General features: G+C 38.3%; 3 protein-coding genes and 1 pseudogene across 6 annotated transcripts in view; 3 read left to right on the plus strand and 1 right to left on the minus strand.

Annotated features, from left to right (window-relative positions):
- SNX1 (sorting nexin 1) overlaps window positions 1-3,261 on the minus strand; it is a 33,004-nt gene extending 29,743 nt beyond the window's left edge. Inside the window, exon 1 of one of the 3 annotated variants that reach the window (XM_039865332.1) lies at window positions 3,153-3,261. In XM_039865332.1, the coding sequence (XP_039721266.1) occupies window positions 3,153-3,167 (15 nt within the window). In that variant the 5' untranslated portion in view covers window positions 3,168-3,261. Of the gene's footprint in view, window positions 1-1,377; window positions 1,634-3,152 lie in introns of those variants that run through there. The other 2 variants (XM_039865331.1, XM_039865333.1) reach the window with 2 other exon arrangements.
- A 102-nt stretch (window positions 3,262-3,363) lies between these two features.
- On the plus strand, window positions 3,364-19,656 carry CIAO2A (cytosolic iron-sulfur assembly component 2A). 2 transcript variants are annotated; one of them, XM_039865345.1, is made up of 5 exons: window positions 3,364-3,693; window positions 7,328-7,492; window positions 14,689-14,738; window positions 16,792-16,837; window positions 18,909-19,656. In XM_039865345.1, the coding sequence occupies exons 1-5, from the start codon at window positions 3,570-3,572 to the stop codon at window positions 19,004-19,006; spliced, it is 483 nt and encodes a 160-aa protein (XP_039721279.1). In that variant the 5' UTR covers window positions 3,364-3,569; the 3' UTR covers window positions 19,007-19,656. The 2 variants fall into 2 exon arrangements, with proteins under 2 accessions (XP_039721279.1, XP_039721278.1); XM_039865344.1 differs by lacking the exon at window positions 3,364-3,693 and adding an exon at window positions 6,284-6,476.
- Window positions 19,657-20,322: 666 nt separating this feature from the next.
- The window catches only part of DAPK2 (death associated protein kinase 2), a 118,817-nt gene continuing 111,214 nt past the window's right edge, over window positions 20,323-27,925 (plus strand). The window contains exon 1 of the mRNA XM_039865337.1: window positions 20,323-20,934. The gene's annotated coding sequence lies outside the window, so the exon portion shown is untranslated. The remainder of the gene's footprint in view (window positions 20,935-27,925) is intronic.
- LOC120604734 (uncharacterized) lies at window positions 26,389-26,507 on the plus strand (annotated as a pseudogene).

Below are 27,925 nucleotides of genomic sequence, written 5' to 3' on the forward strand. Positions count from 1 at the left end.
CTTCAACTTTCTCAGGCTAACTCTAGAAAATAACTCCTCAAATAAGGACCTTTCAAGGTCCTTATTTGAAAATAAATCATCATTTGCCTATGTGACCAATCACTTTCAGCACCAGAGTTTCTATTTTCAGATATTCAATGTGAATATCTATATCTTAGCAGTTATCAACAGTAGCTGTTCTCCATGGCTTATGAGAGAACTACTAAAGAGGCTCAAGATTTGTTTTAAATGAATACAGAGAGACTAAATTAGCAGCAAGAGTTATTTCTCAAAATAACAGATTTCACTAGGCAGTCTGAGATGTTACATTAGCATCAGTGAGTTTTTTGAGCTTGGATTATGGACTCCATGCCTGAATACTGTACAGGGAAATTCTAATGATTGTCATAGAAGATATTTCCTAGAATGTTAACCTTTTTCTGACATGAGATAACTCCCAACGTTTTCGGACATATTGTGTAAAGAATTTAAAGCTGTTTTATTTAGTCACTCATATACTGAGTAGCTACTATGAAGAGAAGCATTATCCAAGACAGATGCATAAATTCACAGACAAATCGCTGAAGAAGTTTTCAACCTGGAACGAACTGTACCAAGTGGTATGAGTCAGTATTCTTACAAAAGTCCCAAACATCTCCACTGGTTCCAGGACTGATTACTGATTTCCACATTCCACATGCAAAGATTAGTTTTCCCCAGCACCAAACTCTTATTAGAAACCTCGCTATTACTATGGAAAACACCATTTCTTCCACACATTTACAGATATGCTCCCACTAAGACACTTAGGACACATCTCTTTAAAAGGGACAAAGCTTTCGGTCTTTGTAGTGATTCATCTGGCAGGGCCTTTTTTCAACCGACCTCTGCCACAATTTTTCTAGCGATCAGAGCAGTCAACCTAGCTCTTATAAAATAAACTAAGATCCAGAAAGGGCCTTTGGTAATTACCATAAGCGTTGAGCTAACGAAAGCGTTTGTGGGCGGGTCACTATGCTGGGCCACTCCAGATAACATTATGCATCCCAGAAGCAGTAAGGCTAGAGAAAGTCTGCACTCCATCCCCTAATCTTGACCTATCAGGAGACAACCGGCAAAACAGCCCCGGGAGTCTGTGAGGTCACCACACCGCAGAGCCAAGTGCCGACCTCGGGGGCTCTTCGCAGTCAGGGATCTAGCGGAGAAACCTCCATGCCACTCATCACCTTTCCCCCAGCGGCTGGGAAGCCAGACCCTACGTCTCGGCATTCATTCAGCGCCCTGAAGCCACGACTACTGTCACCAAAGCAAGGTCTCGCCAGGCCCACTGAGCCCAGCCTTTCTCTCCATTTGGGGCGCCCGTCCGCCCCCTGGTCGCCCCAAAGGGTGCGAACTCACAGCCGCCGCGGCGCCGGTGAAAATATCCTCCCCCTCGGTGTCGCTGTCCCCAGCCTCGGGTTCTGACCCCCCGGCCGCCCCCTCGGACTCCGGCTCCGGGCCGGGGAAGGGCGGAGGGAGTCTTTCCGAAGCGCTACAGCCACCACCACCCGACGCCATCTTCCTCCACCCGCGGCGGAAGCCGCAACAACAACTTTATAGAGAGATAGTGCCGCGAGCAAATCGTTCTAGCTAAACGAGGAGTGGGATGGCTCGGATCAACCCGGTGGGACGCGCGGGACTGGGGCTCAGGGGCGGGGCCTAGGCACTGGGGGCGGGGCGAGGACAGCTCGCGGCTCCTGCCCAGCAAATCCAAGCCCTGGATCGCAACTCAAAGGGGCAGGAAAGGAGGAGCCAGGGGCTGCTCAGGTTGCCAGGGCCCTTTGTGGTTTGTATAGCTTTATTTAACACGCTTCATAAGATGTCGTTTGAGTAAACGAGTCTGAAAACCTCTACTACGTACCCATGCCAAGCACAGTGCCTTCAAAGAGCCTCAATAAATATTTCTGATTGCGGTCTCTGAACATATTGCGATAAAGTTTCGCCATTTATTCTTTGTAAAACATTTAGTTAATTCATTCAAGAAGTATATATTGAGCATATACTGTGTGTCTGGCATCCTGCTATGCATTTGAGATATAGAAATAAATAAGCTCCTGACCCACTAGGCGCTCGAGGGAGACAGGTATGTAAATTAACAACTCAACACGTTCAGTGCTATAATATGCTGTGCAAGCCCAGTAAAAGAGATCATTGATTCTATTTGTTGAAGTTGGGAGGCCTTACAGAGGTGAAACTTTCGTGTCCTAAATTTGGTTGCAAGAAAGGCACGATTATTTTCTCAACTGCTGTGGAGTAAGTGAAGTGGAACAGAAGATAGGGGAATTTTAAACTCTGAACAAAATTTTCCTGGGGCCTACACTGTTCACTGGTTGTCTGGCGATCCTAGAGTGTAAATCAGCTAGATAAAATTATCTTTAAACATGAGTTTAAAAGATAAATGGGATATGTTATCATGGGATAATCTGCAAGATAATCTTGACTTTCTTCTCAATATAGAAATAAAACTTGGCATCAACTTTGACAAGGTTTAGTTAGTTTGTAACTGCAAATTCCTCAGTATCGGGTTGGCTCCCTCACAGGGCTGTGAGGTACTTGAGGGCAGGAGCTCTGTCCTTTGTATCCTTGGCAAAGGCAGGAGCTGTGTCCTTTCTTTGAATCCTTGGCGCCTATAGACCAAGTCTGGCAAATTAAGTACCCGATAAATGTTTGAGATTTGATTGGCGGGATGGATAGAGAAAACTAACATCAACCTTGTTACTGGCATGCATCAGAGCTACGAACACCACAGGACTCAAGGCATTCTTTTTAGGATCGCGATCTCCAATATGTCACTGTTAAATTCACTGGACACAGGGAAAAGTCTCTCGTTCTAAGTTGTCTTTGAAGGTGATTGGCAGAAATATTCAACCTGTATGGGAAGTTGTGCTGGCCTGAGTCCCTATGAGAAGAGAAAACCAAAAAGCCCTTCCACTTCCCCCGCCCCCCGTCCCCGCCATGCCTAATTATTCTTACTGGGCTCCTAAGACATCCCGTTTCACGGCAACGGAAACTCACTTCCGGCCTGACTAGGAAGTGAGAAAACTTTGGAAGCTGCTTTCTCCGAGTAATAACAGTGGAGAGACTCCGCGCACACGCTCCTCCAGGGCTAGAAATCAAGGTCTCCTTTCCCCTACCTCTTCAGGATTCATCTATAGCTTATGGAGAGCGCTGAGTGAGGTAATCAGTGGCGGATGAATAGACCGTTATATTCCACTCCCCACTCCTGGCGGAGACTACACGCCCCAGAATACAGCTGTCTTCCGAAGAAAACGTCTCATACGTCCCAGCACGCAATGCGCCTCACGTGCCGCGAGGATTTTTTTCTCTAGTCCCGCCGAAACCGAGCAAAGCATGCTGGGGCTTGTGGTACTTTTGGCGCCCTTCCCTAAGTGCTCCGCGGTACTCGGTCCGGACCCGCCTATTTTCTGCTCTCCAGGACCTTTAGGCTCGTCTTGGCCCTTTGAAGACCGGGAAGTTGATAAATCGCGAGGCCAGCTGCTGAAAGACGGTGGCTCGGGTGGGACAGTCGCCAGGGATGGCGGAGCGTGAGGATGGAGCGGGTGTCGGGGCTGCTTTCCTGGACGCTGAGCAGAGCCGTGTGGCTCTCGGGCCTCTTTGAGCGGGGAGCTGCCCGGCAGCCCCGGATCATGGAAGAGAAAGCGCTAGAGGTTTATGGTAATTTTACCCATGGCAGTGTTTGGCGTTATTCGTAGAGGCGCGGGGTAACTAGGGTCTCACTTGAGAGCTGGGAGTGGCGACTCTGGTTGTTGCCGGATCTTTTCCGGAACGTGGGAAGCGTTTTCTCTGGGATCCTAAGTTTCTCGGTAATGCGGGTCTTTCTAGGACCCGGGCTCTTCCAAAACCGGGGGCAAGTCAAGCTTGGAAGTCTTAAGCGCTTCCTTTCTCTTGCTTGCCCCGCGTCCTAGTGGCAGAGCTGGCGTGTAGGGTATTTGGTTGGGAAGCAAAACTGGCTTGGTTGCACCACTTGCCCCTGGACACGCACTCCTGCCACCTTTGAGGGCACTACTGTGTGACTGCCAAGTTGGAGACTGGGCCAAGGTCACAGTCACTTTATTTCGCTGCAGAGGCAATAGGCAGAGGTCCCCGAGAAAAGAGAACGTGATAGACTCCTTGTAGCCAGTTCTCGGACTGATAGTTCCTTAACACAGCCAAGCTTGGAGTGCAAATACACACACACACACACATTACACATAATATTCTCCTAAACCCTGGGACCATCTTCATTGTACAGATGAGGAAACAGAGGTTTAGAATAGTTACACAATTGCGTAGAGGTCATACTGCGAATAAGGAGAAAGCAAAAACTAAATGAAGCCCATGTCTTCTGATTCCAAACTTAGCGCATTTTTCTACCACTTCGCAATTGCCTTATGATTCCTTTTTTTGGTCTTAACGTAGTATTGTTTTTGAAAACTAAAAGGAATGGATCTAACTAGTGTTCAGATATTTCTGCTGACTGAGGGTAAAAGATACACCCATAAGAATACGAATATAATACAGGTATGGATTATAGGCCAGGAGAAGGAAGCTGGGATGGAAAAGACCTGTATAGCTGATCTAGTTTACCTGTCCCTTGCTAGAGGCAGGACTTACTCAACCCCAGCTATATTATGATAATTATGAGTGGAATGATCTCCATGAAAAAGCACGCATTCCTGTCCTGTTAGACTTCTGTCTACAGCATCTAGTGACAGCAGGGAACTGGGGATACAGCTTTTGAAGCGGGGTGATTCTGGACTTCAAACTTCTTTGAGGGGGACTTATATTGACAAATATATAATTTTCTTTATTGTATGCAATCGAAAGCCATAGACTTGAAAGACAAATACAGAGGAAGGAGAGATGCTAATTCTGTTTGGGAGATCTGGAAAGACTATAAGGAGAAGGAATCACTTGAGTTGAGCCTTGAAGAATTAGTAGGATCTGGACATATAGAGAGGTAGAGGGCATACTAAACAGGAAACTAGAGCAAAAGTATGGAGGTGAGAAAATAGTATTTTTAAGGATGGCAGATAGGTGGGGCTGCAGGATAGGGTTGTAGTTAAAGGCGTATGGTCAAAAATTGTTTTAGGTCCCCATCTCTGCCTCTCAGAGGAGTCCATGCTCTGTGGAGTGGTGTTCCTTTTCTAATAAACTTTTCCTTTTGACTCAAAAAACATCGTTTTAGATAGCAGGTTAGAATTGGATACTGAAGATTTTAATATAAATGAAGAACTTATAATAAAGTGCAGAGCCATAGAAGAATTTTATTCAGAGTAGTAATGTGAGGAGAACAATATTTCTTTAAAGATATAAATCCATATCTCAAATCACTAGTAAACTAAGGAGGTTTAATAATTTCAGGGTTAAATAGCATATAAAGAATATAATGCAACTTGTATAAATGAGCCTTAGAGGAAAAAGGCCTAGGATGAGGGACAGCAAATTACTTTTCAAAAAACTCTGAAAGAGAAGCTGTGTCCTTATTTCTGCCTCCATTTTCAAATTGTTTCTAATCAAGCGATGAGCCCAAGAGTTTCTGGGGAGAAGATAAATTTGATTGATTTGTTTTTCCCGGCTACATTTCGGATTGCAGGAGTGCTATAATTAATAGAACAAAATTTCAGGCTTGAGAACATCAAGCCCATCCTATGCGAACTCCCTCTGCTTCTCAGCTATCTACTTCCACCATTGTCTTTATTATTCTCCTTTTGCATCTTTTTCTACAACCTCAGAGTAAAACAGAAATCTGTTATCACCAAGACCAACCCAAGCTCTCACATCCTTGGTCTCATTTCCTTCTTTTACTAGTCTCCCCTCTTCCCCTCCTTAAATTTTCGGTCTCTCTTCCTCTATTTGATCCTTCCCTTCGGGGTAGAAAACATACTCGTTTCCCTTATCCTTGTCATTGTAGCTTTTTCTAAATCCACTGTCCTTTTTCTGCCTTTCCCTTCCCTGCCCGAGAACTGTATTTTAATTCCCACTTCCCCTTCTGCAAGCTGGTTTCTGCCTTCACCTCTCTACTGAAACTGCTTTCTGACAGATACCCTCCTGAGTGACAAATCAAAGATATGTTTTAGCTCTCGTCAACCTGAATTTTTCTGCAGCATTTGATGTTGTTAACCACCCCTGTCTTCCCTTCTCTGCTGCTTGCTTTTCTTCCTCCTTCTGATCCGTAAATTAGGTGCTTTCTATGGATCTATCCTTGGGTCTCTCCCTTTACATTAGTGATTCTCAAACTGGGCTACACATAAGAATAACCTGAGGAATTAAAGTCTCAATGCCCAGGCCATACTACAAATCAATTAAATCAGAATCTCTGGGGGTAGGGCTCAAATACCAGTTTTTGTTTTTGTTTTTAAGGATTCCTGGTGATTCCATTGTTCAGCCAAGGTTGAAAACTACTGTTCTACTCATTCTTTGTGAATCTCATGGATTAAGCAGCCACTCTAGACCTGGTACTCTCTTAAACCTTATGCCACAGTGCAAAATTATTATGTATAAAATTGAACTCATTTGCCCCAGCCCCTGCTCAAATTTATTCCTGTGTTCTCTTTTTTTTTCATTCTATAAGTGTTCTCTCAGACACTTAATTTAGGATCTGAGTCATCCTCCTTTTTCTCCCTTGTCTTCTGCATTTAAACAGTTGTCAGATTCTGTGTATTCTGCTTCTGAAATTATTCCTCTGTTCCCTCCTCTCTGTTACCATTGTCATGTTCTTGTTTTAGGCCCAGCTTTTTCTCTGCACTTTAGTTCTGAGTCTACCAGCTGGTGGTGAGTTACCAGCTGACAGAGTAGTGCTGTCCATGTCATTCCCTTTTCAAAACATCCAACTGCCTGTAGCTGACTATAAAAGACCCTTGGTGGTCTGACGCAAACTCACATTCTCTTCATTTATGCTGAGTTCCAGGCAAACTAAACTTCCGGGTCTTCACTTTCCTTTACTCTAAATAGTAAATATTGAAATATTGCTCATTTTAAAGATTTGATTTAGATTTTACTTGTATAAATCCTGATATCACATTCTCTTAAGTTAAAATTTATTTCTTCCTCTTGAGCTGTTATGACACTTTCTCCATTCTTATATTCTCTCTGCAATGTTGGATCTAAGAAACTTGATGTAATCTAATAATCTAAGAAAATAGTTTTCTCAAAAGGAAACTGGTAGTGGAAATTTCTGTCAGAAATTTGAGGAGTTGCTGTACTATTTGCTTAAACAAAAAGAATTTGGTGTTTGGATTAGGACTGGCAAAATCACCCATATTTTGAATATTTGTTTTAATATAATACCTTGTCTGTGATTCTTTAGATTTGATTCGAACTATCCGAGACCCAGAGAAGCCCAATACTTTGGAAGAACTGGAAGTGGTAACGGAAAGTTGCGTGGAGGTTCAGGAGATAAATGAAGAGGACTATTTGGTTATTATCAGGTTCACGCCAACAGTACCTCATTGCTCTTTGGCAACTCTTATTGGTGAGGTTTTATATATATATTTTATTTCTAAATTCTTCTAGAAATATTTTGGTTTAGACCCAAAATAATAATTAGCATTGTGTATTATATATCATGGTTTATAGAATATTTTGCATGCACACTCAGCCTGTTTTTTTGAGGGTTCCACAGTGTGGATTTAATGAAATCAGGATTGAAGATATTTGGGGGAAAAAAAGGTTACATTGTTCTGAAGTGTACTGCATAGTTAGACCTAAAATGGTTGCCTCTGTGCTGAACATGAACAGACATTTTTTCTTGTCATTATTCCCTAAACAATACAGTGTAACAACTATTTACAAGATAGCATTTACATTCTGTTAGATATTATAAGTAATCTAGAGATGATTTAAAGTAAATGGGAGGATGTGTATAAGTTATATGCAAATACCATGCCATTTTATATAAGGAACTTGAGCATCCACGGGATTTGGTATACTGGGGGGTCCAGGATACTGAGGGACGACTGTATTCATCTTCTTTCTGTAGTCCTCACAATTAGACTGTGAGAGCGTTAATATTATCTTCACTTTACAAATGAAGAACCTGAAGTTCAGAGAGTTTAAAGCTCAGAATCACATAGCCAGGAAATGGTGACGCTGACACTCAAACCCATGTCTCCTGACTCCAAATATGTTTCTTCTTTAGTTATACCATGCTGCTTCTCTTAGGGGTATATGACAGCAATTAATGGAGAGTGGACCTGGACCATCTCCTCTTCTCAGTTCTGGAGATTGGAATGGATGCTGGCAGACTAGCACTGCCTCTATCACCATCTTCTCCTTTTAGCTATTCTGTTGGCATCTATGTGGTATAGGCAGAAGTACTGGTGGGAGGGTATTTTTTAAGGGAGTTTTCTATTTGAGAGGCTGCATTCCCCATATTTGGATTGGTTCACAGTAAGATATACAATAGGTATCTACAGGTGTATATCTATTATATACTTTATTATAAAGAAGATAAAGGAAGTGTATTTCAAACCAAATGTTTATCAGTAGGAGATTAATTAAAGAATCAGTGTTGATGTGTATTAACAGTGGAATACTATGCAGCTATAAAAAATGGAGAATCTCTGCATGTACTGATATGGAAAGATCTCTTTAACGTACTGTTAGGAAATAAAAGCAAATATAATATTTCTACATTTGTATTTTAAAAAGGCAAAAATATACATTTATATTTGATTGCATATACATAAAGAATACCTAAAAATGAATAGCTATGATGAGGGGTGGGTAATAGTGGTGAAGTAGTCAGATGGGAGACAGGGTAGGATGGAGACAATATCTTTTTATATTTTTAAGTTTTCAAACCATGGAAATATATTGCCTATTTAAAAATAGGCAAGTTTAAAAAAAATAGACAAGTTTATGAAAAGAATTGAAAAAGTAAATATTACATTATTGTTCCTACTATCGTGATTTCTGCCTTCTCACTTGTTGACCTGCGATCCCTCTGTGGTTTCCAGCATATGGGCCATATCTTGAGGGCCCGTTAATTCATAGATACTATTGTGATTATTGAAATTCCAATGCTAGAAAAAGTATTATTGAATTTATACTTTTTTTTTTGTCATTGGATACTTTCTGAATCAACTGATATCAAAAATACTGCTACTGTCTTCATGTGAAGGAGATGTCTTAAAATATTTTGATATATAAGAATCCTTAAATAGGCAGTCCATTTCCCTACTCTAAGAGCCTGTAGCAAATTGATTTTTCAAAAAGTAAAATTTATTTTGTGTTTTTTCTATTAAGTAACATGTTTGTTGGCAATAATATTGAACCTCCATAAAAACATAAAGAAGAAAGTACAGATCAGCTGTCAAAATATTGTGTTCTCTGGGCTAAAATTCCAGCTCTGTCAGCCATTTTGTAGCCTTGGGCAAGTTACTTCACCTTCCTGAGCTTCAGTTTCCTTATCTGTAAAATAGATATAATAGGGTATGTATTGTAACAGTTAAGTAATAAGCATGAAAGAGATGAGAAATGTTTTTTATTTCTTACTAAATATTATTCTTTATATAGGCATGTAGGTTATATGCTAATCACATCACTATAGCATAATTTTTATAACCATTTAGATTACTTCTGGTTTTTCACAATTATAAATAATTCTGTGATGAACAATTTTATTTCTTATTTTTGCCTTAGGATAAATTCCTGTAAGTGGAATTATTGGGTCATGTGGTATAAATATTTTTAAGCCTTTGGGTACATATTAGTAAATCCTTATTAAAAAGTTTTTACTCTTTCACCCAGGAATTAAGGAAGTAATTTCACAGAAGAAAATAGTAGCATGTACAAAACATTTTTGGTAAATTTCTGTTAATAAGGAAATGGCACCAATATGAGTTTCATATTGCTACTGAAAATGATGAATTTAATCAAGGAATCATTATCTGTGTGAGAAATATATTAGCTTGAATGTTAAGTTGGATTTAAATAGTTAAATATTATGATTGCAGTTATTGAAAAACTTTATGTGGACAAAGATCGAGAGAGCACGTGAAATAAAAATAACTATATTACGGTGATCACTTCTTTAGGTCTCTAAATGTTGAATAACTATGGTGTACACCAGAAGCTAATATAATATTGTATGTTAGCTATATTTTAATAAAAATCTTTAAAAATAACTGTAAAGGTGCCAATATTAGATTATGGTTAATATTTCAGATCTTGAACAGAATTTCGTCTTTTTTTGGCCCTTTTGACATGGGTTTGGTTTTTTACATGATAGGATAATAATTTATCATAGTAATTGTGCTCGGTCAACACGATTAGAAAAATCAAAGATGAGAGCTCTTTTTCTGGCTGATGTGTTAGGAGACATTTCTTATGAGTAGGTTGTACTAAGCAAGGAAAGGCACTTGAGTAAGAGTTCCACCTGATTGCTTAGTTGTCACCTACTCAGAGTTACCCTGGTGAGTAGTTACAAAGACAAGGAGGACTCTAAGGGGATGAATGGGTGAGGCAGAGAAACTAGCTGGTAGTCATTTGTGTTGACTTAGTCCAGACAAGAATGGCTGAAGGCAGGTGTGGTCCAATGTGAAGGGTATAGGATTTGGAATGAGATGGTCTAGATTCAGCTTTCGGCTCTGCTACTTCTTAGCTGTGTGATATTGAACAAATCACTTATCTTGGTTCTTGGCTGTAAAGTGAAAATGATAAAATAGCAATAACATTTATTGGATACTTGTTATATGCCAAGCACTGTTTTAAATACATTGCATAATAGTTTATTTACTCCTCAAAACAACCTTATGTATAGTGGTTACTATTATAATACTTGTTTTACAGGTAGGAAACTGAAGCTAAGAAAAGTTAAGTAACTTGTCCAGGGTCAGGCAACTAGTGTGTAGTGGAGCCACTTTTTTTTTTTTTTACTTAAGTTTATTGGGGTAACATTGGTTAATACAATTATATAATTTTCAGGTATATATAATAATTTGACATCTGTATATTCTATTGTGTGTTTACCACCCAAAGTCCAGTTTCCTTCAGCTACCATATATTTGATCCCCTTGCCACTTCTTTACCCTGCCCCTACTTTGCCCTACCTCCCTCCCTCCTCCCCACCCTTGCCTCTGGTAACCCTGGTCACGGGTCCATGTCCATGAGTCTCTGTTTATTTGTCCTGTTCCTTTGTTGCTTTTAGGTTTATATCCTACATATAAGTGATATCATGTGATTTTCAACTTCTTCTGTCTGGCTTATTTTGCTTAGCATGATTATCTCAAGGTCTGTCCATGTTGTCGCAAATGGCAGTATTTCATCTCTTTTTATGGCTGAGTAATATTCCATTGTATATATGTACCACAGCTTCTTTATCCAGTCATCTATTGTAGGACACTTCGATTGCTTCCATGTCCTGGCCACTGTGAATAATGCTGCTATGAACATGAGTGTGCACATATCTTTTCGGATATGAGTTTTCAAGTCTTTGGGGTAAATACCCAGTAGGGGGATTGCTGGATCATATGGATCAATTCTTAGTTTTTTGAAGAACCTCCATACTGTTTTCCTTAGTGGCTGTACCAACAGTGAATGAGGGTTCCTTTTTCTCCGCATCCTCTCCAACATTTGTTATTACTTGTCCTGTTGATTATAGCTCTTCTAACAGGTGTGAGATGGTATCTCATTGTAGTTTTGATATTCATTTCCCTAATAGCTAGCGATGTTGAGCATCTTTTCAAATATTTGTTGTCCATTTGTATGTCCTCTAGGGAGAAGTGTCTGTTCATGTCCTCTGCCCATTTTTTAATTGGATCATTTTTTTCTTGTTATTGAGTCATATGAGTTCTTTATATATTTTGGAAATAAGGCTCTTATCAGAGGTGTTGCTTTTCCCATTTGGATGGTTGTCTCTTTACCTTGTTGACAGTTTCTTTTTCTGTGCAGAAGCTTTTTAGTTTGTTATAGTCCTATTCATTTATTTTAGCTTTTATTTCCCTTGCTTTTGAGGTCAAATTCATAAAATCCTCTTTAAGTCCAAGGTCCTTAAGTTTAGTTCCTATGTTTTCTTCTATGCATTTTATTGTTTCAGGTCTTATATTCAGGTCCTTAATCCATTTTGAGTTAATTTTGGTGTGTGGTGATAGACAACAGTCTAGTTTCATTCTTTTGCAGGTGGCTTTCCAGTTTTCCCAGCAGCATTTATTGAAGAGGCTTTCCTTTCTCCACTGTATGTTTTTGGTTTTTTGTCGAAAATTATTTGCCCGTATAAATAGGGATTTACTTCTGTCTGGATTCTCAATTCTGTTCTACTGGTCCATGTGTTTGTTTTGCTGCCAATACCATGCCGTTTTGGATTACGAATTTTTTTTTTAGGTGGTTTTTTTTGTATGCAAGCCAACCCTTGGTTGACCTCACAAATTACGGGACCTTGTCGGCTGCAGTCTCCTTTTGTTTGTTTTAAATTCCACTACGCCTAAAGGCACCTGGTCTTCCTGGTGGTCTCCCCGTCAAGTACTAACTAAATTTAACCCTGTTAGCATGTGAGATCCTTATGGGGTCCAAGACTTGTTCAATTATGGCCGTGAACTTCATTTTTTTACAGCCACAGCTGCCCAGTATTTCTAGGTGGTCTCCCATCCAAGTACTAACCAGGCCCAACCCTGCTCAGCCTCCGAGATCAGACAAGATTGGGTGTGTTCAGGGCGGCATGGCCTTAGACCCATGCTGTTTTGATTACGGTCGCTTTGTAGTATAATTTGAAGTCGGGCAGAGTGCTGCCTCCAGCCTCATTCTTTTTTCTCGGGATGGCTTGGGCAATTCAGGGTCTTTTGTGCTTCTATACAAATCTGATGATTTTTTGTTCTATTTCTTTTTAAAAAGCCGATGGGATTTTGATGGGGATTGCATTAAATGTGTGTAATGCTTTAGGTAATGTGGTCGTTTTAACTATGTTGATTCTTCCAATCCAAGAACATGGAATATCTTTCCATTTCTGTGTATCTTCTTCGATTTCTTTTAATAGGGTCTTATAATTTTCGTTAAATAGGTCCTTCACATGTTTCATTAAATTTATTTCTAGGTTTGTTTTTTGTTGTTGCAATTGCAAAAGGAATTATTTTTCCACTTCTTTTTCTGACACTTCATTATTAGAGTATAAGAATGCTATGGATTTTTGAATGTTGATTTTGTATCCAGAAACTACTGTATTTGCTTATTGTTTCTAGTCATGTTCTTGTGGAGTCTTTAGGTTTTTCTATATAGAGAATCATGTCATCCACAAATAGTGGCAGGTTGACTTCTTCATTTCCTATTTGGATGTCTTTTATACCTTTCTCTTGTCTGATTGCACTTGCTAGGACCTGTAGTGGAGCCACTTTTGAACCTAAAGTATCTATCTCAGTTATACTTCATTGCCTCTCTTGAGGATGTTGATGCTCAAGAAAGTGCTTTGTGAATTGTAAAAGTTACTATTTACTTAATGAGTAAAACACCTACCAACAATGACTAGAACACATGAGGGTGCTCAGATGGTCCACAAGTAACATTAAGGAGACAATGTGGGGGCAGAGGGAAGAGAAGGGCTCTCCAGATATGCTTTAAGGCAGATCCTGCAATGGAAGACCCTTTTAAAGAGATTACATATTGTCTTTAGAGTTCCCTAATATGTATTATGGAATTACTATGTTCTAGCTTCTTAGGCCCAGTCTCATTGTAGCTCATCTAATCCCTTTTCCTATTCTGGGATTTTTCAAACAATTCTGTTAGAAAACTTGATGGTACTTAGAAGACCAAAAGCAAATTAATTTCATACCTCCCCAAAAGATTGGTAGTCTAACAACTGTATTTTGCTATTATGTATGGTTTGGGGTTTTATTATTTTTTTTAATCAAAATACTAAGGAAATATTCCTTATAGTATAATAAGCCCTTAAGTATTAGTTGGGAGAGGAAATAAATTGCTCCAAATAAAAGCCTGCAAAGCCAAAACTTATTACTGAAATACTCTCTCTTTATAATATGAGGAGTTTGATTTATTTTCTATGTCTAGGGGTATAGATTTAGTTTAAAATTCATTCCTTATTTTGAGGCGGGAGGGAAGTGGAACATTGGTACTGAGGGTCTGTTCCAAGTCCAGTTTTAACTCTTTCAAGTCTTAACTGGGAAAAGAATCATTGAACTATTACTTGGCATTGAACTGAACTTCAGAGGAACTTGTTTTAGTGAAACAGCTTTGGACCTTGCATACATAGAGTATTCTAGCTTCAAGAGGTTTCTTGTGGTCCTTTTTAAGTGGCTCTTGGCTTTAAATTTTTGCATGGCCTGGCCTGATTGGGGCATTAGGTAAAGTTTAATGAGTTAATTGACCTTTGCCTGACGGCAAATTGATGTAGTAGAAAGTACCTGGGCTTTGCAGTGGTTTTGGGTTCCAATTCTAGTTACTAGCTCAGTGATCTTGGACAAATTACCCTGTGACTTTGATTTCATAATTTGCAGAGTGGGGTTGATAATATGTAGCTCATTGGATTATTATGCGGAATATATAAGTTTATGTCTATATTAAAGTTGCTAGCATGCATGGTGTGAGGCTCAAAGGAGACCTACAATGGCTTGAGCCAAAGCTGTTTTTAGTTACTATACTATATGGAGATGCCTAGATACAGCTGTATACTTTTTCAAGAACCAGTAAGAAGGGATAATTGTGCCTTTTTTTCCTCTACAGGGCTGTGCTTAAGAGTAAAACTTCAACGGTGTTTACCGTTTAAACATAAGGTAAGGAAGATGTTTTTTGTTGTTTTATAACAGCTTTATTGAGATGTAATTCACATATACAATTCACTTTTTTAAAGTGTACAATTTAATGGTTTTTACTTTATTCACCAAATTGTGCAAAGTCACCACTACTATTAATTTTGGAACATTTTCATTATCCCAATAATAGACCCCATACAGATAGCAGTTACTCCCCATTTCTCCCAAATCCTCCCCAATCCCTAAGCAACCACTAATCTACTTTTTGTCGCTAAAAATTTGCCTATTCTGGACGTTTTATTTAGATGGAATCATGCAATTTGTAGTCTTTTAAGACTGGCTACTTAGAATAGTATTTTCAGAATTTATCCATGTTACAACATGTATCAGTATTTCATTCCTTTTTATAGCTTTACATACTATTCCATTTTTTGGATATACCTCATTCATTCATTTATCAGTCAATAGACATTTGGGTAGTTTCCGCTTTCTATGCTGTTGTGAACGTATGTGTACAAGTTTTTGTGTGGACATGTTTTCATTTCTCTTCCACCTGGGAGTGAAATTGCTGAATCATATGGTAACTCTACATTTAACTTTCTGAGGAGCTCCCAGACTGTTATCCACAGCTTCTCCACCATTTCACATTCCCACCAGCAGTGTATAAGAGTTCTGATTTCTTCACGTCCTCACCAACATTTATTATTATTTGTCTTTTTCATTATAGCCATCCTAGTGGATTTGCAGTGGTATGTCATTATGGTTTTGATTTGTAGTTCCCTAATGGCTCATAACGTTGAGCATTTTTTCATGTGCAAAATCTTAAAACCAAGTACAACCCACTTAAAGAGGGCCACAAGAAACCTCTCAAATTTAGAATCTTTTATGCCTACAAGGTACCAAACCAACTGTCTGGTTACCCAGAGATACAGTTTATATAGGAATAGCAGGGTAAGTGCTTGACTCTTGTCCTTTATTTGCTGTTTGCAGAATAATGCGTCATGCATAATTTTAAACCCAAGTAAATGGGTACATAGTGATTTTTTTTGAAAGATTGCAGCACCCGGTGTTCCTAGGTGGTCTCCCATCCAAATGCTAACCAGGTCCGACCCTGTTTAGCTTCCGAGATCAGACGAGATGGGCATGTTCAAGGTGGCATGGCTGTAGTGGAGTGATTTTATAACTGGTTGTCTAGAATAAGAGTTAGTATTATGCCACTAGGAATTTATATGGTGTTTTGTCTTTTAAAAAAGAATGGACTAGATAATATGTAAGGTCTCTTTTAGCCATAATAAGCTATGGTTTTTTTTTCATTCATGAAAAAATCTCAGTAGTAAATAAGTATATAAGAATTAGCTCATATGCTCCAGGGTTCTCCAGAGAGTAAACATGTCTATATCATATAACTTGATTTATTTGCCTTAGGATTTGCAACAATTTTGTGGATTTGTCTCATAAGCCCTGGTTCTTAGAAGTTAGCTAATCTGAGGGAGTGAGTGCAGCAGGGTCAGGATGGGTAGCTTAACCAATATTGTACTTGAGAATAAATTTATCAAGATAAACGTGGATGAGAAAAAGGAGGATACTGAAAACTATATATTGTGATCCCATTTTTGTAAAATAAGCAATACAAATGAACATCTAACCTTGGGGTGTATGTATGTGTGAAATCTGTGTTAGATTATGGTGTATAGAGAAAAGGATGGAAGAAGCTACACTAGATTATTAATATAGCTTTCTTGGTGGGGGTGGGGCAGGGAGGAAGTTTAGATACTGGTTTGGGAGGAAGGAGAGATATCCATGTGTAAAATATGAGTGAGATCTCATTTGTATAAAATTGTATTCATTTGCATTCATAAAAAAAATAATAGACTTCCTCAGGTGACCAAAATTAAAAATCCTGCTCCTTTTAGCACTTGTTTCAAAGAAGAATCTGAGGGATTTGTCCCTAAATCTTTGATGATGGAAACAGGATTTGGGCTTTAATCCCTAGACTTGAGTTCTTTGTACATTCCACCTCACTTATCATCTTAAAATGCTCTAAATGTTTTGCTTTTAATATTTTTCTTCCTAGTTGGAAATCTACATTTCTGAAGGAACTCACTCAACAGAAGAAGACAGTAAGTGAATCTCGAACTATTAAAAAATAACTTCAGATAGTACTTTATCTTGGATACTAGGTTATTCTGCCAGCCAAGTATCTGCAGGGTCATTCGCAAAAAAGTGCAAAATCAGTTATTAGCTCTTCTTTGATGTGGGGAAACCTAGGCATTTCGAGAAAGTAACTTTTTCAATAGGACTCTGGGTGAATTAGAATTAGACCCTGTAGATATCGACTGGTTTAGGCCAGTGGCTACACATCTGTAAAGAACATCTGGCTCTGGGAACCTTGATTTATAAGCTCTAAACAGGACTTGATTCTTTTCCTTGGTTGTAAGCTAGAGAGCTGTGTATTTGAAAGTGAAATCGAAGGTCTACCAAGTAAAGCTGTAGGGAATCTTGGAATAGGTGTTGTCTTTCTGAGTCAGTGTAAGCCACTTAAAAATAGCAGAGGTGAGGTTTGGGAAAAGCAGAAGACAAAATGTTGCATATCGCCTATGTATTACATTAAATACAACAATTTTATCTACAAATTATAGAGTGAAAATAGAGGAATACATTTAAAGTGCATGTTGTGCTTAGCTTTCATCACTAGGTAAATTGAGAAGTTGGGAAAAGACAGCAGATAAGAAAGGAACAGTAATAGAGTAAGAGCCTCAATAAGACAGACATACAGAGGAAGACGGTGACTTAGAAAAGCACACATAGGAAGAGATGTACAAAAACATAAACACAGAAGAGAATTACAAAGAGGGAAGCCCACTGCTTTCAGAGGAACAGCCCATCCAGGAAACATTTTAGGTGCTGTCATGAAAACTACTAAAACCGTGTCCTATTTTCGCAGTTCTCAGTATGTAGATTTTACTCCTTGTGGGTTAAATTTATTCAGATCCCATAAACTGATAGCTCATACCTGTTAATATAAAAAATAAAAGAGTTTAGGTATTCTAAATCCACCTTTGTTATGTTTTTGAAACTCCTCTTGATTATGGGATTTTATAACACCATAGTACTAAACTTTATCATTCTGGGCTTTTCATACTTAGTATTTATTGAGTACTTTCTACGTGTAGGCACAATTTGACCTTTGAGATACATTGTTGCCCTTGTGGAGCCTACATTGTAGTAGGAAGAAATACAGAATTAAAATTGTTTATGTAGGAATATATGTATGTTTTCTACATGTGACATTTTAGCAGGATCCCAAAAAAGTTAGCCTGCTTTAAGAATATGGACATCCCTCTCTTGAACTCTTCCATCAAGAGTGCTTTTAGCAAATTAACAAGAGGTATGAGCCAATACATTTATCATGTGAAGATCCATGCAAACTATTAAAAAAAAAAAAGACCTAGTAGATAAATAGAAAGAGACATGAATAGAAAATCCACACAAGAAGAACTAATAAATAAACATGGGAAAATATTATCTCACTATTAATCAAGAAATTACAACAATAATTGGAGCCATTTTTTACCTCCTGTTTTATGTGTGTGTATGTGAATTTGTTTTTATTAATACCAGATAATTCTGGCAAACTGATAGTTCATGTACTGCTGTTGCAAATATAAGTTGCTAAAAAAATATTGAGAAGTAATTCAATGATATGAATCAAATTATGAAGATACTTATATACTCTGATCTAATAAACCCACATTTAGAATCTTTTCAGAAAGAAGGCTGTATGTTTAAAGGTGTTTATTGTAGCATAGTCTTCATAATTAATATAGAACTTATAATTTTTTCTGTGTTAAATAACCCTGTAGTTTAAAAAATAGGCTCAAGGGGAAAAAAGAGCAATTTTAAAAATTGTGTTTACTGAAGTACATTACTTCAGTAACATAAATAGTTACTGAATATAACTATATATGAACAAAGATCAGGAAGAAAGAAATGAAAAGTTGTAGTAGAGTAGTAGGATTATAACGGATATTTTTCTAAGTCTCCTTTCCAGAACTTATGAATAATTAACCAAAACCAACTGTAAGTTCTCAAGGAGTTAAATTTTCTGTTTTAACAGGCTAATAAAAATAGTGTCTGTTGCCATATATTGACACAGTTTTTTTTGCTAACTTCTGTCTGTGTGTTTTGCAGTCAACAAGCAGATAAATGACAAAGAGCGAGTGGCAGCTGCAATGGAGAACCCCAGTTTACGGGAAATAGTGGAACAGTGTGTCCTTGAACCTGACTAATAGCTGTTTTAAAAGCCACTGAACTGTAATTATTTGATATGTTTGTTTAAACTCTGTAAAATGTAAAAGACTCATGTTTAATACATAGGTGATTTGTACCTCAAAGCATTTTTTTAAAGGATGATTTCCAAGCAAGATTTAATTATAAGGTAGTACCTAGTTTGTTCAGTGTATAACATTCTCAGGATTTGTAACACTTAAATGATCAGACAGAAAAATATTTTCTAGTTGTGATGTGTAAGATGAGTTGCTATTTTTCTGATGCCCATTCTTATACAACTGCTTTTCATGTCAAATACTTACTGTGCCCAAATATATTCAAGTTAAATCATTACTCTGTGAAATAAATAAAACAGAGATGATTCTTGTAATGACATACCTTAGAATGTCTTTATTGAACTGTAAATTTCAGTGTAAATATCATCTCTAAAGAATATTTCCAAAGCTTTATTTTTGGATTATTATGTAGAATCAGAGATCTGAGAACCAAAAATAACCCTTAAGATCAGCTCTAGGCCCTGCTTTCCTTCAAGGAAGGTCCTGGACCCATTTATAGATGAGGAATAAATGTGAAGTGCGCCAAATGACATATGTAATTTTGAAGATCAAGAAGTCCCCAAAGAAGTTTTGATTAAAACAATCTAAATTTATGGTCTCTTCTTTACTTGTACTTTGTTCAGTTTGTTTTGGGGGATAATATCATTTGAAGTGTAACAGGGTGTGGTAGGCAGCCTCCAACATGGCCCCCGATGATCCTTGATTCCTGGTATTCATGCCTTTATATAGTTTTCTTCCATATTGAGTCAGAGCTGGCTGGTGTGACTAATAAAGGATCAGAGGTGACAGTGTGTGACTTCTGAGGCTAAAACATAAAAGGTATTGCTTCTGTCATTTTGGTCTGGATTGCTCTTTCTGTGGAAATCTGGTTGCCATGTCATGAGAACCCTTGAGCAGCCCTAAGGAGAATTCCACATGGAGAGGAACTGAGGCCTTCCACAAACAACCAGCACCAGCTTGCAAACTGTGAGGGTGAACCATATCAGAAGTCAGAACCATGTCCAGTTCCACTCAGGCTGATATCTTGACTGGAATCTCACAAGACCCTGAGCCAGAACTGCCTAGCTAAGCCACGCCTGAATTCTTGACCCAGAGAAGCTGTGAGCAATAATAAATGTTTATTGTTTACACCACTAAGTTTTGGCATTGTTTGTTATGCAACAATAAGTAACAGACAAGTTATTAGAATGGAATTCTTTTGCCTCAAATTTGATTGAAGATACTAAGGGGAAGGCAGGAGAACATGAACCCCTTTATCTAGTTTAAGAATATAACTTGAGAGAACAGAGGAGTTAGAAGATTGATGAAAAGATTTTTTTGGGAAAAACTGTTGCAGTGCTGAGTTCCAACCCCCATTTTGGAAGAAGAGTAGGGAAGTGACACCGTCTACCACTGTCCACTGAGGAGAATTTCAAGTGGACAGCTCAGTTTGGAAATGTGTTCTCTGCTTTGGAAGACCCAGAAAACTGGTGCCTGACTCAGGCCTGAGAATGCAAGCAGAACTGGGCTGAAGGTTGGTCTCTGACTCCTGCTTAGGAAATCTAGAGGGTAAAAGGCAAAGCTAACTGCCTTGCTGATGGCATTGTCATGGCTAGGGATGAATGAATTTTCTTACGGCCATGCTGTGGGGTCATATTTGACGTTTCCAACAGGCCATCAGCAGAGCCAAGGAGACCTCAGCCAAAAGGGTCTGCACACATACTGCCTGGTGCCCAAGTACTGAGAAGAGGACAGCAAGTGAACAGCCAGGATGGAAATGCATCTGCCAGGGTCAAGGGGCACAACAGGAACCTCTGGTTAAGTCATAAAGATGTCAACCCACGAGAAAGCTCTTAACACCAGCCACGCCCAGAGAGCACAGAGCCTGCCAGGTAAGTAAGAACTGCTCTATTTCTAGTGCTTCTCCCTCAGCTTCCGAGGCTGTGGTAGAATAGGTAGCATAGAGAGGAGCTGAAGAGGAAAGAAGAGGGAGTGAAGGACTCCATCCCACTGCTCTGCTATAGGTTTCGGGCCCAAAGCTCAGATTAGCAAAAGTTAATGCCAAGTTTGTAGTTTTGACCAGATACTTTAATGCAATGAGACTATATGATTAAAAATGACAGGAAGATTTATCTGACAGAAGTATGTCTGCCTAAATCTTTACCCATGAACAGAGGAAGATCATGTCTTCTCAACAAAGTTTCAAATGATAGTAGGGGACAAAAATAAACCTAACTCTTATATACCACATACTGGTTATAGAAATCCTGTTAAGCCATCTGGGCTTCTGCTAAAGTTCTGCACTGTGAATAACCGCGTGTTCTCCCTCTCGCTTCAGATGATCAAAAATGCCACTGTTAGAGAAACCACAAACATTGTGGCATTGGAGCACTAGCTTTGTGGAAATACCACTGTCGATTCCTGATTTTTTGCTATAAAAGTTCTCATTGGCTCCTTTCTTCCAGATCTTTAAAAATCTGTCACCCACCATATATAAATAGATCTAGAAGTAATGCGATGTTGCTGATTTTGGGTTATCACTGTAATCACTTCTTTCTAAATTACAAACCCACCAGAAAAGGTCCTTAGCACCAACACCAAGTTTCTTGCTTTATGGCAGTCTCTGATCCAGGTCCAGGGCAAGAGCTAGTGCACCTGGTGTGCACACTGTTCCATATTCTCCTACCTAGTGCACACATGTGCATACACACATGCTTTTTGACCAGCCACCTTCTAAGATGAGAAAGCATTATCTGAGGGAGCTCTGGGGTTCATAGCCCAGGGTCAAATTTACACGAATCCCCAAGTTCTGACCATTTCTCATCACTGGAGCTCTGATAATCTGGGAAACCCAGGAAGCCGCATATAGAGCTTGAGGAGCAGGGCTGTCTTTACATCCCCTTCTCATGAGACCTTGATACATAAAACTCTCACTGCCAGTTTCAGGTGGCCAGAGTCTGAAGTCAGATCCCTAGTGTATACTTTCCTCAATTCATGTACTTAACTCACTGGTTCACTTATCAGCAGATATTTAGTGAGCACTTTACAAGTAACAGGTACTATCTTAGGTGCCGAGGATAGAAAGACGAATCAGCCACTGTCTGTCCTCCTGGCGTTCATACATACTGACCTCTGCTTTCAGCCCTCTGCCCCAAGCAATGAGTGATGCAGGCTCAGTCTCATGGAGTGCTTGACCTTGTCCTGGCCAGGTAGACATGGAGGCCAGACAGCCAGACCCAAAGACAAAACTATACCTTACGAACTGTCTGGTAAGGAGACCACTGATGTGCAACCAGAAACAGGTTACTGCTGCAGGCATGCCCATCCTGCTGACCCTGCTGCTCTTGGAAGTTAGTAATGTCTACGTCTCCACTACTGCCAGGATGATCGCTCCTCTATCCCTAATCTCTACTGTTTTATGTGACTCACTTTAGCTTCTAAGTCCTAGATGGGCTGATCCCAAGTCACATCTCCATGTCTTGGCTGCCAGGGAGGTGGGACAAGGAAGAATCTGTATGGGGAGGCCGACTTTTTCCCAGCAAGACACATGGCGGGAATTTCCCACATACAGTTAATAGAGTTTCTATGACTAATGTTCACTATATTAATAATATATTTAAATGAGTTTGTACTTAATCGTAATAGCATCTACATGCACGTGAGAAATAGATGCATACAAGACAAATTATCTAGTCCCATCTAGTCAGCAAACTTTTTCAGAAAGGGGCCAGATATTTTAGGCTTTGCATCTCTGTTGCACATATTCAGCTCTGCTTTTGTAGTGCAAAAGCAGCCATGACAATATACAAATGAATGAGAGTGCCTGTGTTCCAATAAAACTTTATTTATGGACACAAATTTGAATATTATATACTTTTCACGTGTCATGAAATATTCTTTTGATTTTTTTTTTAGCCATTTAAAAATATAGAAATTCTATTCTTAGCTTGTGGGTTGTACAAAAGCAAGTATTATACTAGATTTGGCCTATGCCATTTGCCAACTTCTCTTCTATAGAAATGATTCTTAATCTTTTTGGAAGGTCTCAGACCTCTGAGACTCTGACAAAAGATATGGAATGGAACCCCTCCCTAAAGGAAAAAGGCACTCATACAAAGTATGTGATTCCAGGACTTTCATAGATTTGCTAAGAAGTCAGTGGATCCCAGGTTAATAACTCTGGTGGACAAATAGTGCTAGCTCAGCACTTGGGTTTCTCATTCCTTCAGTAACTCCTAGGAGCCTGGAGGTTCACAATCTTGGTTGGGAGCCACTATTTTCTTAGTCTATAACAAATAATCGAGACGCTTTGTAGCTCCACTGTAAAGCAACTGCTTTGTTACTCAAACAGCAGATAACTCCAGTAGGATACAATTAACTAATTAGGGGAGGATTGTTTATTAGGAAAGATGAGAATTGCTATAAAAGTCATATTGCATTCATAGTCTACTTGGTGTCCCCCGTGTGTCAATACAATGGAAGAAAACCAGCCATTGAACTGTGAGTGTTGAAACTCATCATTGATGCGCCATTCCTGGAAACACTCTATTTCTGAAGCTGCTAGTGGGTACTGAGTATTTATTATATTATTCCTTATATCTTTGTGTATGTGGTATGAAATACTTTACAAATAAAATTTGTTTAAAGCCCACTGGATCTAGCCTGGGCCAGTATTTGTCCCTGACTCAGGTCAAACTGCCTATGAGACAGAGGTGAACTCAGTCCCTGTGTGAAATTATTTGGGGCAGATATGCTGGGAGAATGGGGGTAGCAGTTGTTGTGTGGGCTGTGAGGTTCTCTCTGAGTACTGTTAGGATCACACAGACCTTTGACCCTCACAAAGGAGGTGGTTCAGAGCACAGAGCCTGGTGCCAATCTGCCACTTGTTCTAACCCTAGACTTAGCCACATGGTAGCTGTATGATCTCGTGTAATGTCCAAAGTCTCTTTACCTTAGTTCCCTCATTTGTAAAATGAGGATGATAAAAGTACCTATTTCATAAGGCTGTTAAAAGGATTAAGAGGGAATACTAGTGAATCCTGAGCTCAATGTCTGGAACATAGTAAATGCTTTATTAGTGTTAAATAAAGACAGAAGAGAGCCCTTTGGTGCTAAGTTTCTTAATGGAGGCAATGATCTTCCTGCCTGGCTGGGTGCAATTACCTAGGGAGCACTAGATGGCAGCAAAGCATGATTCCTTGGTGCCAGCTCTCACGCCTCCCTAAGAGGTTTCATGGTTAATTGTTTCTTATTAGTCCAGAGAGTTTTTATGCCTGTAAAATCCAATACAAAAAAAAATATATATATATATATATATACACTTTTTGCACAAATTTTAAGCATATATCGTGCCAGATTTGGCTGTTCTATGCTTTACTTTATTCATTTTTTTTTTTACTTAATGATGTATTTTTGAGAGATTCCCACATCAAGCTACAAAGAGCTTCCTCATTACTTTTTGCAGTGTGAGTGTTTTGTTGTATGTATTATTTTATTTAACAAGCCTCCTTTTGATGTACATTTAGGTTTTTGCCACTATTTTGCTATTATAAACCACGTTATAATGAGCAACTTTTTATGTAGCTCATATTATACATGTACAAGTAGAACTCTAGGGTAAATTCCTGACAATAGGATTGTTGGGTAAAATATCTATGCATTTATAATTAGGTAGATACTAACCAATTGTCTTTTAAAAAGATTGTGCCATTTTATACTCCTACCGTCCAGGTTTGAAAGCTCCATTTCAATGCAGCCAAATAAGGCTTTATCAAACTTTTAGATTTTTGTCAAACTCCACCTCAGTAGAGTTTTAATTTTTATTTCTCTCATTATGAACAAGGTTAAGCAACTATTTGTATATGTATATGTATTTCTTTTTCTGTGAACTATCTGTTCATATCATTTGTCCATTTTTCTTGTTAGTCTGTTTTAATAATTTGCAGGAGGTCTTTACGTATTGGGGAGAGAGTAGCCCTTTGTGATGTGTGTTGCAAGTATTTTTTTCCAGTTCGTCACTTGTTTTTGACTTTTTTTTATTGCCATGAGTAATTTTTCTGTGACTTAATTTATCAATCCTTAATTTTATATACCCTGGAGTTTTTGTCATAATTAGAAAGGTCTTCTCCTCTCAAGGGTTATAAAACATGTGTCTTATGTTTCCATTTAACTTTTGTTATTTAACATTTTAACATTTTAATCTTTGATCCATTTGGAATTTATACTAGTATACAAGGAGAAATGAAGCCAACTCAGTTTTTATCCAGATGGCTAATTATTGTCTTAATACCATTTATTGAATTGTTTACTTTATCCATGACTATTATTTTGAAATCTTACTTTATGAACCACATGATCACAGCAATATTTTTTTATGATAAAAAATGTACAATTTAATGTCCAACAATTGGTAAATTGTTAAATAATTTATACTACATTTATTTAATGGAATCTTAATGTTTTCAAAGACTAATTATGTGGGAGAATTCCCAAGATAAAATCAAGAAAGGAAAAGCAAAATACAAAACAATATATGCCAAGTGATCCCAATTAAAAACAAAAGAGTACGTTTACATATAAAATGGATAGAAGGAAATTATATTTAAGAGTAGTTCTCTCTGCCTTAAAAGAAGTTTACTTGCAATGAATATTTCCTTTTAATAACTTGATAACCCCTAATAATTGTTATTTAAAACACCAAAAAAAAATCTTATGATATATGTATCTTTTATAAAACCATTTTTAAAAATATTTTTTTAAGGTGGGAGATAAATAAAATTTATTTTTCCCCCTTGGGAAAGCCTTGGGGAAGTTTTCTTTTATCTAAACACCTAGAGTCTAATACTGTAGCACACTGCTCATATTTTTGGTTACCTTGAATGTTTTCTCTATTTCCTATCTTCTTAGATGCCTCCTCTATATCCCACAGTGCCTGGTACAGTGTTTTCTTGTTGAATTGTTTCAGGCTCACTTTAGTCATGATAAGGGGATTCGGCTACACCCATGGTTTCAGTCATAGCATTTCATGTAAGGAATGTCTACTAAATGAAGGGTCAGGGGGCCTGACCTTTAATCCTGGCTTTGTTCCCAGAGTAATGGGAACTCTGATAAAAGTCATTTCCCTTCTTTGGGCCTCCTTCTTCCTGCTAAAAAATGAAGGTGTTAGATAATCTCTAACATTCCTTCTGGTTTTTAAATTTCTACCTACTAAATGCAACAGTGGATTCTAGCTTTCTGGGGCTTCCAAAGATTCATTAACATCATTAACAACGATAGGAGTGATTAATATTGAGCTTGGTGTACAGTTGCTAATTCATTGATTCATGCAGAATTAAAAATGATTATGAGTCTATGGCCATGCTACCCTGAACAAGCCCAAACCCTTCTGATCTCAGAAACTAAGCTGGGTTGGGCTTGCTTAGTACTTAGATGGGAGACCACCTAGGAAGACCAGGTGCTGTAAGCGTAAAAAAATAAAAATATAAGGAAAAAAATGATTATGATCCTTTAGTGAAGCTTATTAGTTCTTCTTCTTCTTCTTCTTCTTCTTCTTCTTCTTCTTCTTCTTCTTCTTCTTCTTCTTCTTTTTAAGGAATGTTATAGTTCTTAGGTTTTTTTGTTGTTGTTATTTTTTGTTATTCTGGTTAAGCTAATTAAGCTAAATTGGGTCACATCAACTGACTTTCCTTGTTGCTGAATTCCTGAGGCTGTCATATCAGTGTTCTTAGGCTATATTAAGGTGAGGTGTGTTCAGGTGAGTCAGAATACAATAGGCCTCCCATATATGGGGAATACATTCCAAGACTCTCAGTGGATACCTGAAACTGCAGATGGTACTGAACCCTATATACACTATGTTTTTTCCTATATATACATACCTATAATAAAGTTTAATTTGTAAATTAGGCACAGTAAGAGACTAAGAATAATAACTAATAATAAAATAGAACAATTATAACAACATATTGTAATAAAAGTTATGTGACTGTTCTCTCTCAAAATGTCTTATTGTACGGTATTTACCCTTCTTCTTGTGATGATGTGAGATGATAAAATATCTATGTGATGAGGTGTAGTGAGATCAATGACTTAGGCATTGTGATGCAGCATTAGGCTACTGTTGACCTGGCAAATTGTCAGCAGGAGGATCATATGTTTGGGTGATATTGGATCATTGAGCCATGGTGATATTAGTGGTTGGGGAAATTTAATATTTTCAGACCACAGTTGACTGCAGGTAACTGGAAACATGAAAAGCGAAACCGTGGATAAGGGGGGACTACTATATAAAATGAATATGTGTGCAAAGATCAAGGTTGCCTTGCAGGGTGAACCTTACCAAGTTGCAGAGCCTTGCTGGACCTTCATTTCTTCAACTGAAATACATGGCTACCATCAGGAACTATGGAGGTTGATTTTGTGTTAATCTAATCCTACTACCTCATTTTAGAGGTTAAGAAAATGGAGGCCAGGGGATGCTAAGTGACCTGTCCACACTCACACAACATGGAAGAATCAGGACCAAGACAATGGAGTTAGGATATATGGAAAGAGGCCTGGTTTCCAACTGAGCATTTGCCAATAATAAACAGCATGATTTGGGCAAGTCATTTCTTCACACTGATTGAAGTGATTTAAAAAATAGAATAAAATTTTCTAGGTTTCTTAATTCTGTAGACTAAAATAAGGGCTAGATAGGTTGACAGAGAACTTCCTGTCCCCCCAAAATAAATAAAGTGGGATATAATAAGATATAAAAAGGTAAAATTCTACTTATTTTTTAATTTTCATCAATTTTTGAATGATATTTACATCTTCATATGTCTCTACATTAATGATATTTAATGTTCTTAGCAATATTTTTTTCTTTTAGCAAGATTTAGC

This window comes from Pteropus medius, unplaced genomic scaffold (assembly GCF_902729225.1).
Source record: "Pteropus medius unplaced genomic scaffold, Ma_sr-lr_union100, whole genome shotgun sequence".
Classification (NCBI taxonomy): Eukaryota; Metazoa; Chordata; class Mammalia; order Chiroptera; family Pteropodidae; genus Pteropus; species Pteropus medius.

Coding starts and splice junctions, on each gene's coding strand:
- CIAO2A (XM_039865344.1), top strand. CDS start 6,299: ATGCCCAGGCCATACTACAAATCAATTAAATCAGAATCTCTGGGGGTA. Junction 7,493..14,688: donor CTCTTTGGCAACTCTTATTG/GTGAGGTTTTAT, acceptor TTTCCTCTACAG/GGCTGTGCTTAAGAGTAAAA. Junction 14,739..16,791: donor GTTTACCGTTTAAACATAAG/GTAAGGAAGATG, acceptor TTTTCTTCCTAG/TTGGAAATCTACATTTCTGA.